At 39.9% G+C, this 15,702-nt stretch overlaps 1 protein-coding gene across 4 annotated transcripts in view; it reads right to left on the bottom strand.

Moving 5' to 3' along the window:
* Positions 1 to 15,702, bottom strand: part of CPAMD8 (C3 and PZP like alpha-2-macroglobulin domain containing 8) — a 54,228-nt gene that overhangs the window by 34,766 nt on the left and 3,760 nt on the right. For 2 of the 4 annotated variants that reach the window (XM_087769760.1, XM_087769762.1), the window contains exons 3-19: positions 15,622 to 15,644; positions 13,192 to 13,357; positions 13,000 to 13,052; positions 12,512 to 12,529; positions 11,480 to 11,534; positions 11,226 to 11,339; positions 10,319 to 10,403; positions 9,910 to 10,018; positions 9,205 to 9,432; positions 8,864 to 9,034; positions 8,362 to 8,490; positions 5,889 to 6,078; positions 4,428 to 4,600; positions 4,169 to 4,318; positions 3,894 to 4,055; positions 2,353 to 2,495; positions 1,262 to 1,327 (exon numbers count right to left, since the gene is read on the bottom strand). In XM_087769760.1, the coding sequence (XP_087625886.1) occupies positions 1,262 to 1,327; positions 2,353 to 2,495; positions 3,894 to 4,055; positions 4,169 to 4,318; positions 4,428 to 4,600; positions 5,889 to 6,078; positions 8,362 to 8,490; positions 8,864 to 9,034; positions 9,205 to 9,432; positions 9,910 to 10,018; positions 10,319 to 10,403; positions 11,226 to 11,339; positions 11,480 to 11,534; positions 12,512 to 12,529; positions 13,000 to 13,052; positions 13,192 to 13,357; positions 15,622 to 15,644 (2,035 nt within the window). Of the gene's footprint in view, positions 1 to 1,261; positions 1,328 to 2,352; positions 2,496 to 3,893; positions 4,056 to 4,168; positions 4,319 to 4,427; positions 4,601 to 5,888; positions 6,079 to 8,361; positions 8,491 to 8,863; positions 9,035 to 9,204; positions 9,433 to 9,909; positions 10,019 to 10,318; positions 10,404 to 11,225; positions 11,340 to 11,479; positions 11,535 to 12,062; positions 12,206 to 12,511; positions 12,530 to 12,999; positions 13,053 to 13,191; positions 13,358 to 15,621; positions 15,645 to 15,702 lie in introns of those variants that run through there. The other 2 variants (XM_087769761.1, XM_087769763.1) reach the window with 2 other exon arrangements.

Genomic DNA, 15,702 nt, shown 5'->3' with positions numbered 1-15,702 from the left:
CGTTTTATTCCACGCTCTCCCACTTATAATTAACTGCCCCAGCTTGCTGAGGCCCAAATGGGCACTTCTGGAATTCTTTGTGTATTTCTACAAAGCATATTTCATGCTCAATTGAACAGATTTGAATACACTTGTTGCAAGTTCCTGTCAAATTTAATTTATAATCATTTATTGAGAATGAAGTTTACTGGAGAAGCCTTTTAATAATTGCTTCAAATTATCCTAGATGTGCTGTTTCTGGGAGAGATTAGTTATCTGTTCATTCATTTTTTTAGTTCCAGTTGTACCAGGTAGAAACCATGATTTATTGGGCAGTAAATTAAGGTTTGAGGAGATGCTCTTGCATCAGATCAAAGAGAAAGGGCTCTGTGCAATTTAAAAAGCAACCAATACAGAATACTCACCAGTGCATGGTTAGGCTATACCAGCACCTACAGAAGCAGCTATTCTGCCTCCATCCCCTCACACGTATTACTCTGGGATCATTTTCCCACTAAAGCATATGCAGCAATTGATGCTAGAACAGGAGTGGAAAGGAAGAAAAACACTAGCGCTCGCTGAAGTTGGTATTTCTGGATTACCCCAGGGTGCAAACACAAATCCAAACCCAACTCATCCCCCAGCGTAAAAGGAAACTGGCACTTCTGAGGGGCTGGTCTTGCCTCTTGACTGTGCACTCTAGCGAGATTTCCCATTACCCTTTGCTCTCTTAAGCGGTACATAGAATTCTGGGTCATACGAATATTTTAGCATAGAGCTAGAAGTGCATCACCACTTTATATCTTATAGTCCCTTTTTATTGCAAGAGCAGTCTGACTTGCATTTATTGTGAGGCAAGCTTATGCAAAAGGTAGTTCCTCACAGTAGCTAATCACTTCAAACCTGTATCCTCACTTGCTCTTCAATAATTTATTGATACACCCTTTCCATACGTAAAACCTAGAAATGTGTTGAACTAAACCATCGCTCCTTTTCTTCCCTGAAGATGCTCCTCTGCTTGTGACACCATGGTGCATTACACGTGGGTTGCAATGCAGTCACAACTGACAGATTCAACTTGAAGTAAGTGAATACACTTCAAGACCAGATGAAATGTTACAAAGAAAGATTATTGATTAAAGCAGTAATGAAGAAAAGCGACAACAACAACAAATATCAGAGAATGCCAATATAACCCCAGCAGGTTTTAGAGAGCTTTGTTTTCTGCAGTTGAAGAGGATACAACCCTCTGGATATAATTAAGGGAACTCTCTGTCCATACCTGACATTGAGGCAGTGCCAAATCCATGTTTCGGGAAAGAAGGTTCTTTTTCTCTTCTCTGCTCTACTAGAATGAGAAATAAGTCCTTGGCAATGAATTCTTTTAATAAGACGGTTTTAACAGTAACTGATAAATCAGTGTTATCACCTGAATGAAGCGCACATGACCAACCAAAACTCTAGCTAGTACAGAATCATAAAAAAGGGAATGGGTATATCATTCGGAACACAAATTACATTGTCTTTCCAAATGATCCCATTGTGCGCACACACCCCCCAAACAGTCTGGAGACATGAATAACAATCTAAAAAAAAAGGTATAAATAAAATAATCTTAAAAACTAGTGTAAATAATATAATCTAAAAAAATAAAGGTTTTATGACCCAAATTCTTTCACCAAATGAAATCAAGGGAGAGTATGGAGCATGTGACTTCCCATGATATCATGATATGGTCTTACTAATAGCAGTTACTACGATCACTATTTTATATTCCCCTCCGTTTCTTCTCTTGGAATTGTCTTGATCTCTAATATTTTCATAATTTGTTCCATTTTTCTACTCCTGTGATGCTTCATTATCTTTTCCTAACTAACCTCCAAAATTTACCCTGCTAAGAGAGGCCACCAGGTGGTTCAGAGTACAAAGGGAAGGCACATCCTCGGTTTGCAGCATTAGTCATAGTACTTCATGACTTTTTCTTCCCGCAGTCCCTCATTTTATTTATTTGGACCACCAACTGAATGGTCAAAATAATGAGCAATGGGCAATTCTGCAAAGGAAGGGCTTGCTTGCAAATATTGAGAAGCAGCAACTAATTCACAGAAAACTGAGATATGCAAAGAGTTTCAAATGATCCTTTTGAAGAATATTACTTTACTTTTTTCCAGAATTAATTTAAATCTAACAAAGTAGTGCCAGTTATAATTTTTCTTAGGTCTATCAAGACAACGGAACAGAGTTTCCCCACCACCACCTTGTCTAAACCAAACAATTTCTTGGGGGCATGGAGGTGGGAAACAGCTGACAATATAGAAAAAAAAAAAAAGCTGAGAGTATCACAGACAACGTGCATTACAATAAAAACGTTACCTTGGTGCTATTTTAGAATGCATTGTAGCCACCAACGTCCCCGTATGCGGCTGAAAAGCTGGGACAGCCTCATCTGTGTACATGCCTCCATTCTGTCTGTGGTTTAAGCTGACTATATCAGTCATTACAACCAAGCCAGTTTCCTAGACAATAAAAATGAAGACCACAAAACAAAAACCAGCAAGAAAAAAAAAAGAAGAATTAAACATGTACCAATAAAAAACTTTTCTGAATAGAATCCCCCAACCCTATTCCAACATTTGAGGTAAATTTCAATTGAAACTTGAGGATTTTTTAAAACTTTATATAAAAATTACTGTTAATGTGAAAATATGTAGGCACTTTATAGGCAGAGGTTTTACGAGAAAGCTCGTTTGCTTGGAAAATGCATTTAAACCAGTATCTAACATCACTGGGCATGTGTAACTGTCAGGCAGCTACAGGTGAAAAATTATTACACGTATTTTTCCCCTAGAATATTACATTACAGCTTTTTACCCTTCCTAAAAGTTTCCAGTGTGTTCTGCTGCAGTTAGCAGGCAGCTTTCACATCAGACATCACCGGTTCTGCGCTACCAGGAATGCCAAGCAAAATGGAAACTGTCCACACAGCTTCACAGTAAAAATACAGAATTCATAAGAAAGCTGTCTGCCAGCTCTGTCCCCTAAATGCACTTATTCATAAGAGACAGCAGTTCCCAAACACCAAAGGGAGTACGAGCTTTGTTCTCTTTATATACACATCCAATTATTACAAGTCAGGTATACAGCAATGCCTACATACAAGCTATTAAGATTTGTATCTGTTCCTGGGAGTTTATGCCTCTCCGTAAGAAACAAAAGCATCAGAACAAAAACCCCAACAGATCACAGGGAGAGAAGAAGTAGTGACTCCTGCAGCAGTGGATAATAATGAGGATTTAGAGTTTATGATTAAGTGATTGAGGCATTGGGGGAATATGTGGAAGCCTATGGGGCTTAAGACAACACAATAGAACAATTTAGCTAAAATTGCAGAAAGGACAAAGAATGAAGGGACAGAGGATCAGGGTAACCTGATCAAGGATACAAAGAAAACATTACTGATCTTTCACACAGATGGCCACAGAAGCTGGCAGAACTGGGGCAGGAAAGAAGTTTCAAAGATTTCCAAAGGACAGTCTAAGAGGGAAAAGGCTATAAGGACAGACTCATGTTCCACCTTCCTTCCCTGTCAAAGTAACTGTAGAAGAGATCTGCATGCTCACCCTTGCCTGAAGGAACCTTCTGGTCCCCTGTCTGATTCTCCAGAGCACCAGCATGAATTCCTTCACCCAACAGGCTATCTGGCCCTCTCATCAAGATTGGCCAAAATCAAAGCACCTTTCTCCAATATCTTTGCTGGAACAGTGTACTCTGTTCTCTGAAATTACTTTTCAGCCTACCCTCTGCAGAAACAGCTCTCATGTAACAAAAATAATGGCCTATGGAGCTGAAAATTATCCTGCAAACATGAAAGTAAAAAAGACACTCCATAGAGAAGCGAGGCTGATTCTTCCTACTGTAAACGCGAAGCGAGCATCCTTGGTGATGTCCCAGTGCCAGGGAAAGACAGAAGATCTACGGCGTCTACGTGAGGACATGCCTGGCCACCAGAAGTGCCCTTCTTCCTTCGGAGCTCCAAAAGCATCAGATACATCATATTCTGCAAGCTCTTGAAAAACCTGCACGGAAAGGGAAGAGACTGCTGTCCTTAGGTCTAAAGACTACTTACTAAAGGTAAAGTACAGATAGCAGTATTAAGAAAAAGGTATCAGTGCCTTAAGCTTCCTTTTACCTGACTGGCTGTCAGCTGAAAACCTGTCTTCAGCAAGTAGACACTCTTATCCACAGTGGCAACGCAGACGCAGCTTGATTTTGCAGCTCGGACCTTGATGTTCACAACATCACCAGGTCTGGTCTCATTTGCCGAGAGAGTCACTGCAACCTAGGAATTTAACATTAAATCCCATTATCTCAACTCATAATCAGCAGACAAAACTACAAAGAGTAACAAGACGTCCCCCCCTCCTCTCCACTAGCCCCATTGCCAGTACCTGATTTTCAAAGGAGGACTTCACAGTGAACTGCAGGCTGTCTGTAACCCCTTCTCCATTCTCCCTGACGTAATACACCAGAAGACGGCCCAAGGGAGCCATGTTGTGAACTACCGAGAACCGGAGGAACGTCATGCAGACTTCAACCTCTGCTGCAGGGATACTGGTAGGTGCTAAAAAATAAATTGTAAAAAGGACAGTGTTATTTATCAAAATCACTCTTCCTGCCCCATCCAAATGCTGCGAGGCACAGAACTCTCCACCCAGGACTTGCATCCTTCCCTTCTCTGGTTGCACATGTTCTTCTTGAACTCAGAATCTTTTCCCTCCCTTTTTCTTTTCCTTGTGCAAGCTGATAGGCAATTAGCACCCATAACATAATGAGCAGTATGGAGAAGGTGGATAGAGAATGACTACCCAGTGTTTTTCCTGACATAAAATCAAGGAAATATACAATTAAATTATCAAGCCATTTAAAATAAACAAAGGAGGGTATCTATTGCTGCAGAACGCTGCTGAGATAAAAAGTATAAATGGATTTGAAAAAGGATTACGCAGTTTATAGAGCATTGTTTCACTAGCAGCAGTTAAATAGAATCATAGAATGGCATGGGTTGGAAGGGACCTTTAAGGATCACCTAGTTCCAATCCCCCTGCTGCGGGCAGGGGACATCTGTCACTATATCAGGTTGCTCAAAGCCCCGTCCAACCTGACCTTGAGAACACTTCTAGTGATGGAGCAACCACAACGTCTCTGGGCAATCTGTAACTACAACAGCTCAGAACCAACCTTCAGTGCAGAAAGTTATTACAAATTCTTAAACCATTGATTACCGGAAGCTGGGTGGGTACCTCTAGGGACATTTCTTTTTCTTTTCCCCCAACTGTCTGCAAGAGCAGCCAGTTTCAGATATGTTACTAGGACAGACAGACTTTTCCTTTGGCAGCTGTTATATGCATTTTCCCAAGCATACCATTTTTTATCCCCTTTCAGAATTCACCAGATTTGTATCTTTCTTTCAGTTATTCCTTGTACAAACTAAGAGTCCACACTTCATTTCCCTTCCCCATGCTAACTGCATCATCCTTTAGCCTAATCCATGCTATCAGTCCATCTGACATCCTCTTCCTAGTTTAAGCTCAACCAGGTTAATAAATTGCCCCAGCCCCATCATAGGCTTCCCTACCACTCAGCTGATCCCAAGCCCAGCATATTAAGAAAGATTAGAGTTTTCCTAACAGAGAAAGACTAGAGAAAACTGTCCAAGAGTTATCCCTCTTGGAGAAATTTATCTTTTTTCTATATTACTATGTGTGCAATAGATATCACTATTTTTCTTGCACAAAATTATTCTATGCCTTTTAAGGAGCATCAAATTAAAAAAAGAGGATACTTAGGTTTGCAGAAAGATTGTTTTTCCCTGAAAATAGGGGCGAGTTTGCATTTCTGATGCTAGCTACCTGTTCCTGGGAAGCGTGTGATATCAATACTCTTCTCAAAGGGAAAGGTGGCTCTTTTGCTCCTCTGCTGGGTGATGTTACTGGGCTGCAGTCCTGAAAGGACAATGTTGCCTCGCGATGCCACTTCATAATGTAGAGTGAAGTTGCAAGGACATGTGGACTTCACTGCAATCCAAGCCTCCTCTCCTACCTGCACCCAGAGACAGAAAAGCAAAAGATCTGGTCTGTTACAATGCATGCTTTTTATTTATAAAGCACAGAAATCTATCTGGGTTTCAGTCCACAAGAGACCTGACCCCTCTCCTAAGAAATGTATGCATTGAAAAGTATATTACATTAGCACTGTTTTCATGGACTTTCTTCACAATAAAAAGGGGCCTGTGTTCAGCTCTTCACTCCCTGCAAATCTAACAGAATGGGCTGGGGGGTTGTATGCATTAATGAAAACAATAAAGGAATCTCTGGAATCCTGAAAGTTAAGCCTTTTGGCACAGAGCAGCTGTCAGAATTGGTTGAATTTTAGACACCCCTTCAGTAGTCCAGCCCAAAAAAGAAAGAGATGGCTTGGGGGTGGGAAGAGATGTGCGTTTGATAGTCTTTGCAGTTTAATTGAGATTACACATGATGATTACTTTCATATGGCAAATGCTAATTCAAACATAACCAATGTGGCATGAAATTACTGGGAATAGATCTGAGGGAAAATGCTTTCAAATTACACAAGTCTTGATATTAATTTGCAAGTCTGGCAGTCAAGAAGCTGTCAAACACACAAATAAACGAGAACAGAGCTTCTTTTTGCTGGGTAAACTCATCTGATGCCTGCAACAGGCTTCAGAGCAGCAGACTGAGTTCCTGCACTTTTGTGCACTGAAGTCCTATACCCAGAGGTACTCACTAAATGCTGAATCCCCTGGAGACAAAAATCCCCCAAATACCACCAATCCCAACAGAACAGACATCGGTGCTCAGTCACGGGATTGGGACTGGGTCATGTCTGGCTGAGTAATAAGCCTTCTGTGGGGCAGCTGACTTTCCTAGGAACACAAACTTCTTGCTTCTGGGGTATGAGGAACAGCTAACACTTGTATTAAGTAGGATTTCTTCAGCAACTTCCACTCCTGATCCTCCTGCCATTTAAAGCATAGCAATACCCAACTACGGCTGCTAAGGCTGAATAGCAATGTTAAATCCTAATGAAATCTTTTGAAAAACCTCCTTCTTCAGCACTAACAGTGTTACCTTTCCAGAATGTACATATGGTACAAACCAAAATGGCAAGGACTTGAATACAAGGAGCTGCTAATGGTTAAATACAGTCAGAATGCCACAGAGTCCAAGAAGTGCCTCGTGACATTAAATATTTGAAGTATTAAGAATTCCCCAGTGCAAATGATGAAACAATTCATTAAAAAATGAATGTAGCTAATTGGAACACCCAGTAAGAGCTGGCAAAGCAGGGAAACAGTTCCCACATCAGCTGGTCATCCAACTCCTAGCTTTCCCACAGAAGAATTAGTTCTAATCAGGTTATAATAAGAACAATGTGTTCAGATTAGCAGTGTATAATCCCCTTTCCATACCTCAGGAAACTTGTAAAAGATTAATTAGCCATTAAACTACCATGAAATGCAATGATAAAAAAAATGCTTTTATTTGGATACAAAGAGTCTGAAACCAACCTGACAGATCTGCTGATAATAGAAATCTAAGTGTGTATGTTATCAAAAAACACATTTTTTTTTTTTTCACAAAGCCATATGCTTCATGCATATGAAGACCCTCTGAGCATCATCTTGGGTAGAGAACAAACCCCAAACAACTCTCAGTAAAACAATATGCAACAGAAATCATGGTTAAATCACATCTTTCCTTTAGGAAAGAGATCATGACAATTTTTATATGGAAGGACTATATTTTTAGAGAGGCTCCAGCAAAAACTACAAAAGAAAACAAGATAACCATGTTCACAGTTCAATAACTGAAGCCTAAACAGATCCAGCTGAGATTTAAACTGGAAGTTCTAGTGAGACTACATAGCCCTCATTTGGATCTTTAGCAATTAAGCTACTCCCACTAACTTCAATTCCAACCTTTCAGCATTTGTTGGCCTGAACTAAAGCATGTCATTTTCACCGAACAATTCACATGTGAATGTTACTGGAGGTGCACAGAACATACATTCAAATATGAAAAACTTACATGTTGTCAGTGCCTATATCCACCCTCTCTCCCTCGCCCCACAACACAAAGAAGAATGAGGTGCTGTGCAAAGTATCAAAGGCACTTTGCTTAGAACTGTGTGCAGCCCACACTGAACAATTATTTGGTGGCTGAAGTGCAGCTACTTCAACCTTTGTAGTGGAAACAATAAACCGTCCAGGATCCCAGAAACAGAAATATTTAATTAGAACAAAGTACTTTAAGCCAAGAAATGCAGTTGTTGCCATGATGGAATATGAAGCCAACATACCTGGAAAGGTTTATCTGGTGCCTGGAGCTGGATGTGACACTTGCTGGGCGAGTACCAGCTACTGATGGACAAGTAGTTTGGCAGATATTGATCCCCAGACGGTTTCCCATCAATTGCTGTCACTTTGGTCTTAACAAAAGTTACATCTGAATGTTACACATGCATAGAAAGCCTGATTTGTACTCTCTCTTTACCCTGTATCCCCACCTCCCATTTTATACTTTCCAGCATCTCTTGTCATCTTTACATAGCAACAGCACTCTCCAAATATTGGACCCTTACTACTATGTTAAGCTGTATTTGGAAAAACATCTTTTCGTGATGGTTATCAACATCAGTTCTACTGGCAGCAAGAAACAAACCAAATGTTTGCTGCATTTAAATCAAGAAGTTGAAGCTAAAAGGCACCGATTTCCTGTTTGTAGCACTGATTTATAAAGTGCAGGTTTGACAAGATTAGTTACATTAAAGCCCACTAATCCTATAAAGAGCTTTCACCCACCTCCAGCCAGACATATTGGGCAGCTGTAGGGATGGAAGGGATTTCAAACTCCACCAGGCCATTTCTTGATACCAGTTCACTTGTATAAACATTGTCCTTTGGTGTGAGTTCAGCTTTAATTCGGATAGTGACTCTGTCAGCTGGACTTCCATCAGGGTAAGTGACTTCTACCTGCAAAGTGTTTCATTTATAGAGCAATGGGATTTACATTATAGGCAATTCCAGTCAATGACAGGAACAGCAGGTGGGAAAAACTCACCAGAACGTGTTGTAACATCCTGGGATCAAGTCAGTATAACCTTATATCAATCACACATCAGTCTCTCTACTTTTAATCTTACCTTTCCTTTGTAAGGCAGTCCAGGTTTGAACTGTTTTCTGGTATCCTTGGAGTACTTGATATCAATCAGCTGTTTCTGAACTGGTGTTGAGTCATCAAATGTAACCTGCTTGCTCCCATCAGAGCTGATCACTGTGGCCCAGATATTGACTGTGCCTCGAAAATGTTCCGGAACATCAGCTGGCATCATGTCTTTCACACACACATCGAAAACAGCAGAGCCATCAATCTACGAAGTGTGTTGGGGAATGGAAACATAAGTTTGCATTCACATTCAAAAAGTGTCTGGAAGCCAAATCTAAAGCGTAGGCACTTGATAGGAGTTTGCAGCGGTATTTTTAAAGGATGTGGAGTGGAGGGGATTCGTTAGGGAGTGGGTGAAGGAAGGAGGAAAGAAAGCAAGTTTCATTTTCCTCCCTTATCTGTAGTCTGGACTAGCTCTGTCACAGTCCCTTATTCTCATGTTCTCCCTCAGCCCCATATGATCTAAAACCAGATTAATACTATGTCAACAAACTCTCATCCCACCAAATTATAAACATACCATGTAAAAATATGTAGTATTTTTATTATGCTGGACCCAATTATCGCATTTATTCATTTATTTTCTGATCTCCCATCAGTAACATAAAATAGAGCTGTGGTATTAACTTCAAAGAGTACAGATCAGGCATTTTATCGCAGCTGACTCAATAGTCTCCCTCACCTGGGTGGTCTTGAGGACAGGGTGTCCCACTTCATGCCTGTAGTACCCTACACCATTTATAGTCATATTGACAATTAACTTTCCTGTCACTGGTTTTCCGAATGTATATCTGAAATGAAAAGAAGATAATGAATAACTTCCAGCTGTTTTCTGCTTGCCTGATTATATCAAGGCTAGTACCATGTGACCTGCACATCTAGAACACAAGAAAAAAAAATATCACAGAACATTTTCCAGCTTGTTATTGTTAACATGTTTTACGAAGGCTCTTACATAGGAAAGCTTCTCATGATGACTAGAAATCATCTGAAAAGTCCGCGGCGGATGAGATCCAAGTTCCAGTGACTGCCCATCCTGTGGCTGTACTACAATCCATAGTAAGGCAACTTCATCTGGGAAATGTTCCTACCTGGCATGGACAGTTCCTTTTTCGCACAGTGAAAGGTCGCGAATGTAGCGAGGGGGGTCAATCAGCAACTCAAACTTTGGTAATACTACAATGAAAAGAAATACAATAGAATCTTTTCAAGGAGATCTTATTGTCCAAATTACAGCAAAAGCATACACAGCTCTGATAAGATCACTCCTTATGGTCGGATGAGGGCCGTGTAGCTAACATCAGGCAGGACAGCACTCAGCAGAGAATGAACTAACAAAAGTAACAAACCAAGACCATCTTGGCAAGATGACCTTAGCAACACACTCTTAGATTTTTACTTCTTTTCAGAGGAATCTGTGTTCCAGGATTTGAGCCCAAGCTTTTTCTCTTAGATACATGGTAAAGAGAACAACTCGCTACTGACTCCTCCACAACATGTCGGGAATAGAGCTGAGATATTAGCAGTTGCCAATGTCTATAAATGCTTGTGTGATCAGGTCTGATGCCATAGACGATGTGCTGGATGTAACGATGCCCACTTTTCATCAGAGGGACTTTGAGAATGAAAAGGGGCGTAGCAAAAAAAGACTTCAGAATTCCAAGGAGGGCTCTGGGAAAGGAAGGAAAGCACTGACAGACTGAAAGCATGTTAAAGAGTCTTCCAAAGCAAAATTAAATCTTTGTTATATGAATAGATTGTGCAATATGACACTCCATTTCAGGTCCTTTACTTTATGAAGCGTGGAGGACATGAACAAAGTCCTTGGTTAAGTTGCGTCTATATTGCTGAAGTACATAGTCTCTAAAGAATTTTTCCTCATGACATTTTAAATGCATTATTTGTCAGGTGTTTCATCTCAAGTAAAAACATTTCATAATGTTTTGTTCTTCCAAATGCGCTTGGGTTATAGTCAAAGTTGATTTGGATACAACTCACCATATTTCTGAACTTCAAAGGATTTGTTGTATGTGTGCCCCTGCATTTCAGCAAAGATGAGCCATTCACCAAACACCGGCTGATCAGACAGAGGAAAACTCATATTTACAACACCTGAAAAAGGAAACAATATACTGCGAACTCCGTGTCACTCATCAGTCCTTGTCAAGGCTTATTGAACACAACTCAGGATAAGCAGAAGCAAAGGCAAATAACAGTACACCAAGAAAAAAAAAAAAAAATCAAAAACTTACCACAACAAAATGGCTTCAAATTGCTCCACTCTATCATACGAGATCCCCGAGGATCCTGCACAGTGGTTTAGGAATGAGAAATATCACAGTGAAAATTAATATCGCTAATACATTTAACTCAGTTTGCAACAAAGAACTTCATTTTGTAATACATACACTTCACTAACAGCTCAAATGTAACTAACCTATGTCGAAAATTTTCTGAAGATACTTTACCGGGGAGTATTTGCTTTCTAAAATTCAGTACTCATTTAAGGACACTGCTTCTATAGCCAATGCACACAAGTAAGCACTGTCAAGCAGCAGATCTTCCACCTATCTTAAGACACCTACTTTGGATGGGATGAACTGGCCTCTGAAGACTCTTTCTATTCACAGAGGGAGCTGTACAACTAGCAAGACAATTTTTAGATGACAAAGTCAGATGAAATTAATCCCAATGTTTTTGTCAGCATTAAGTCTGTGACTGAACACAAACAAGAGAAGAGGGTGAATTCTTCTGCTTGCTGACAGCTAAAGAAAACACATGGTTTAGAAAAAAAAAAAAAAAAAAGACTAGACACAGAAGGAACCTCTCATTCACCTCATAAGGAAGAAGACAGGAGCACCCTTTCCTTGCCATGAATTTCTATTGTCCACTATCATAATGTTTGGGTGCAGAGATGAGATTGGCCCTGCTATATCAGCCCAGCCAGATGAAGGATAGGAGTGTGTCTGCATTGAAAAGAAGGGAGAAATTGAGTGGGACTGTTACATTTATAAACCCCAGTGAAACTAGCCAATTCTTCTCAGGCTGAAAAATGGGAATGGATTTCTGAAGTAGAAAACAAGTATATTTGTTGGTGATAACAAAAAAGCAAGACACAAAGATCAGTTAAAGACACAAGGATAGAGATAACGGCATAGGTTACTGTTGGGAATGGCCATAATGGACTTGAAAAGGTACAGACGTGCAACTTGTTCCTCTTAAGGCTACAAGAATCTTGTGCCTCTACAGGATACATGCTAGATGATTGGCAGACAGATACTCACCACCACGTAAGCTTCGATCTGAAAGAAAAAAAAAAAAGAATAAAAGGCTTTATGAAAAAAAGCTACTTTTCTGCTTCTTGCAATGAACTGCCGAGTCGACATAAGCAAGGTATAATGCATAAAGTGACAAAGTTTAAACATCTCTTCTTTGGTAAGAGTAGCCTGAGAAACATACATTCATTCACACATCTAACTGGAAAAGTAACACTTTGTGCATTACCTAAACAGAGTGCAAATCTGAAAAATTCTTCTAACTGTTTTGGCGTAGTTACGTTGTATTTGCTAGCACTACAAAAGTGCGTATTCTCCTTCAACAGTAATGTGACCAAATGAAATAAATTAAATTGTAAATAACAACAATCACAAGATATGCCTAAATAGATTAAGAAATCCAATTATATTTCTGCATAAACATACATTAGAATAAAATACAGGTTGCTAAGTATTCCATCATATTTTACAGTGTGAAAGAAAACAGTTTTCTTTACCCTGTCATTGACTGGTCTCAAGTCAGAAGTCACCATAAAGAGGTTTATCAACACTAAAAAAGGAAAAGAGGAAATTTATTAGTCATCACAGCTGACACTGAACAGAGTATCTCATCCTAGAATTCACCCTCGGAAAAAGGTTTTGCTTGAAAGCAGCCCTAGCATCTGGCAACTTCTCCAAGGTCACTTTACCTTTCTGCTTGGGTTTATAGACAGGCTTATCAGTCTGGATGAACACTGACGATCCTTTGCTATCAATGGTTACTGTGGTATAGTTATGAAAAATGTAGCCTTCCTCTGCTAGATGCCGGTTGCCCCAGACTTTTAGATGTGCTTGTCCACGAAGTCCCGAAGGCACCTAGAAAAGAGACCGTGTGGTGAGGAAGACACAGAAAAGCCTTTGAGCTTTCTGGGGAATATAATTGACACTGAAGTGAGCAAAAAGCAGCCACCTGCTGCATTTCAGTGTAACTATGTGTTAGTAATAAAAAGAAAATGAAGAACATACTAGAACTTTTACAATGTATAAACTTCAAAGGAGGCAAAGTCATGCTAAAAACACGGCAGGAAATTCTCTTCTACCCATTCTTTATCACTCAAGCAAAGTGATATTTGATCTACATGTGCAGCTTTCAGTAAAGAAGGTGTGTTTCATGGGGAAATCAACCATGCTACGGAAGACCCAGCTCTACCAACAGAGAAAAAAAAAACACCCACAAAAAATGCCAAAACCAGAACACATATTTGCACATTTTCAACCAGCTGCTCAGAAATATAAAACTTTAAAAATTACGTTAGATTAAAAATTACAAAGTAAAAAAATCTGTTAATGCAGAAATATTATGGTAATAGGTCACAATTTGAGAGTGAAAAAAAAAATAAATAAAACCGAAATCAGCCGTGACACTGCAGGTTTTACTCAACGGTGAGTCACAGTCTTTCGATAAAGAAAGCTATAGCATTTGGTATAACTGCTGATGTTTCCTGTTACATTGATCTATACTACACCTTCTTGAAATGAAAGGAATACTTAGGTATTTGTATATTAGCCCAGTAAAGCGGGGGGAAGTATCAACGCAGTAGGTGCAGCGAAGGCAACTCTGCTGTGCTACAGTAATACCATAGAACTGTTCCCAAATACCTGGATCCGCTGCAAAGAAAACAGACTTCTTTTCTTATGGCACTGCATAGGAAAGACTCATTCAGACGTGACCAGCTCCAGTCAAGAGCTAGCGATGCAATATGGAGTTGGTTTTTCCCAGGGCCATATGCTACAGTGATTACTCTAGCATACGACCCAGAGCCTACAGCTCTGCATGGTACTGGCTACTGCTATTCCAGAAGCACGTCACAATTTAATATTTATATGATTCGTTCCACCCACCCCCTTTACTTCCTATCAGAGATGACAACTCCAAAGCAAGTCCTGACTAAGGTCAGAGATCCAACACTTTTAAGACTTGTTCTTCAGTCCAGCTGCATTTTGCCTATGTTTGAGGTAATAATCTTCCACCACAAATCACCAAACATAATCCGTAACACACCTCTTCCAGTTCCAAAGGTTCTGAGGGTGTTTAATCAACCACAAGACTGAAAACTCATATTGCTTTGAATTTACACCCCAATTCTCAAAGATCTAGGAAGAGGGATGGAGACAAAGGTCCTGTACAGCATGGAAGCACAGCCGAATTATCTCGCAGAAACCATGAAAACGGCTTCATTTTTCTCTGTATGGTATCACTGAGTCCTACATACACCATAAACTAAATTACTTCTTTCAATGAACAGTGAACTCTGAACTGGTAGCATTTAGCTCACTCCTTGGCATGAGGAAGGACAACTGATGCAAGGCAAAAAGCAGGGGAGATCTTTCAGAGTATGTCTTTCTGCTGTAAGCATGACTACCTTTCACTGCATCCCAGATCTCCAGTATCCTACGGATTCAAATAAAGCCAGATATTGCTTTAAAAAGTGTGATTTACTAAGGTAAGCAATACGTAATTTCTTTTTAATGGCTAGTGGAACCCTCTGCCAGAATTGCATTTAAATTCATCATCATTTCACTCCACTACAAATCCTCTTTGGAAATAAAAAGTTGTTTTCATTCCCTCCATCTCTTTAGTATGGATAAGCTTTGTTTTATGGACTATACTGATGGCAAAAACATTACTAATGTCAAAGGCTAAAATGTAGACAAAACTGGTGAAAACCTATGTTTTTCAAATAGCATAGTAGTACCAGAATAACTAGCAGAGACACAGTGGTCAATAATCTGCCATTTCTATGGATTGCTGTGTTCTCTCCAATGCTCCGCGTCACTACGTAGCAATATGTACTGCCATTCTTCTAAAATAATCACAACGTAAAACTTCATGTTGAGCAATGAGCCACAGATTCAGCCAGTGATTTTCTTCAGCGGGGTAAGGGCCTGCCAAATGAGCTGTGGTGGGTTAAGCTTTGTTCTTTTCACTCTTCCTCTTGCAAAGGTTGCTTCCTCCTTAGCGTGTGCACCAGAATGAGACCTGGTTTTGTGCCGCAGCTGCTCAGAGAGCAATGCCTGCTGTGGTTGAAGGCAAGTCCCTCGTTTTTTCACCAAAACCATCTTAAATAATTGACACTCACCTTCAGTTTAATTGTTCCTTTATCTAAAATGAGAGAGAGAGAGAGTTATTCTTCTCAAGCAAGGTACTAACGTTTTAGACA

Source organism: Nipponia nippon, unplaced genomic scaffold (genome assembly GCF_047370975.1).
Source record: "Nipponia nippon isolate SJK-2023a ecotype South Korea unplaced genomic scaffold, ASM4737097v1 scaffold_31, whole genome shotgun sequence".
In the NCBI taxonomy this organism is placed as follows: Eukaryota; Metazoa; Chordata; class Aves; order Pelecaniformes; family Threskiornithidae; genus Nipponia; species Nipponia nippon.
Note: the sequence above shows the minus strand (reverse complement) of the source record. Positions and strands in the feature narration are given on the sequence as shown.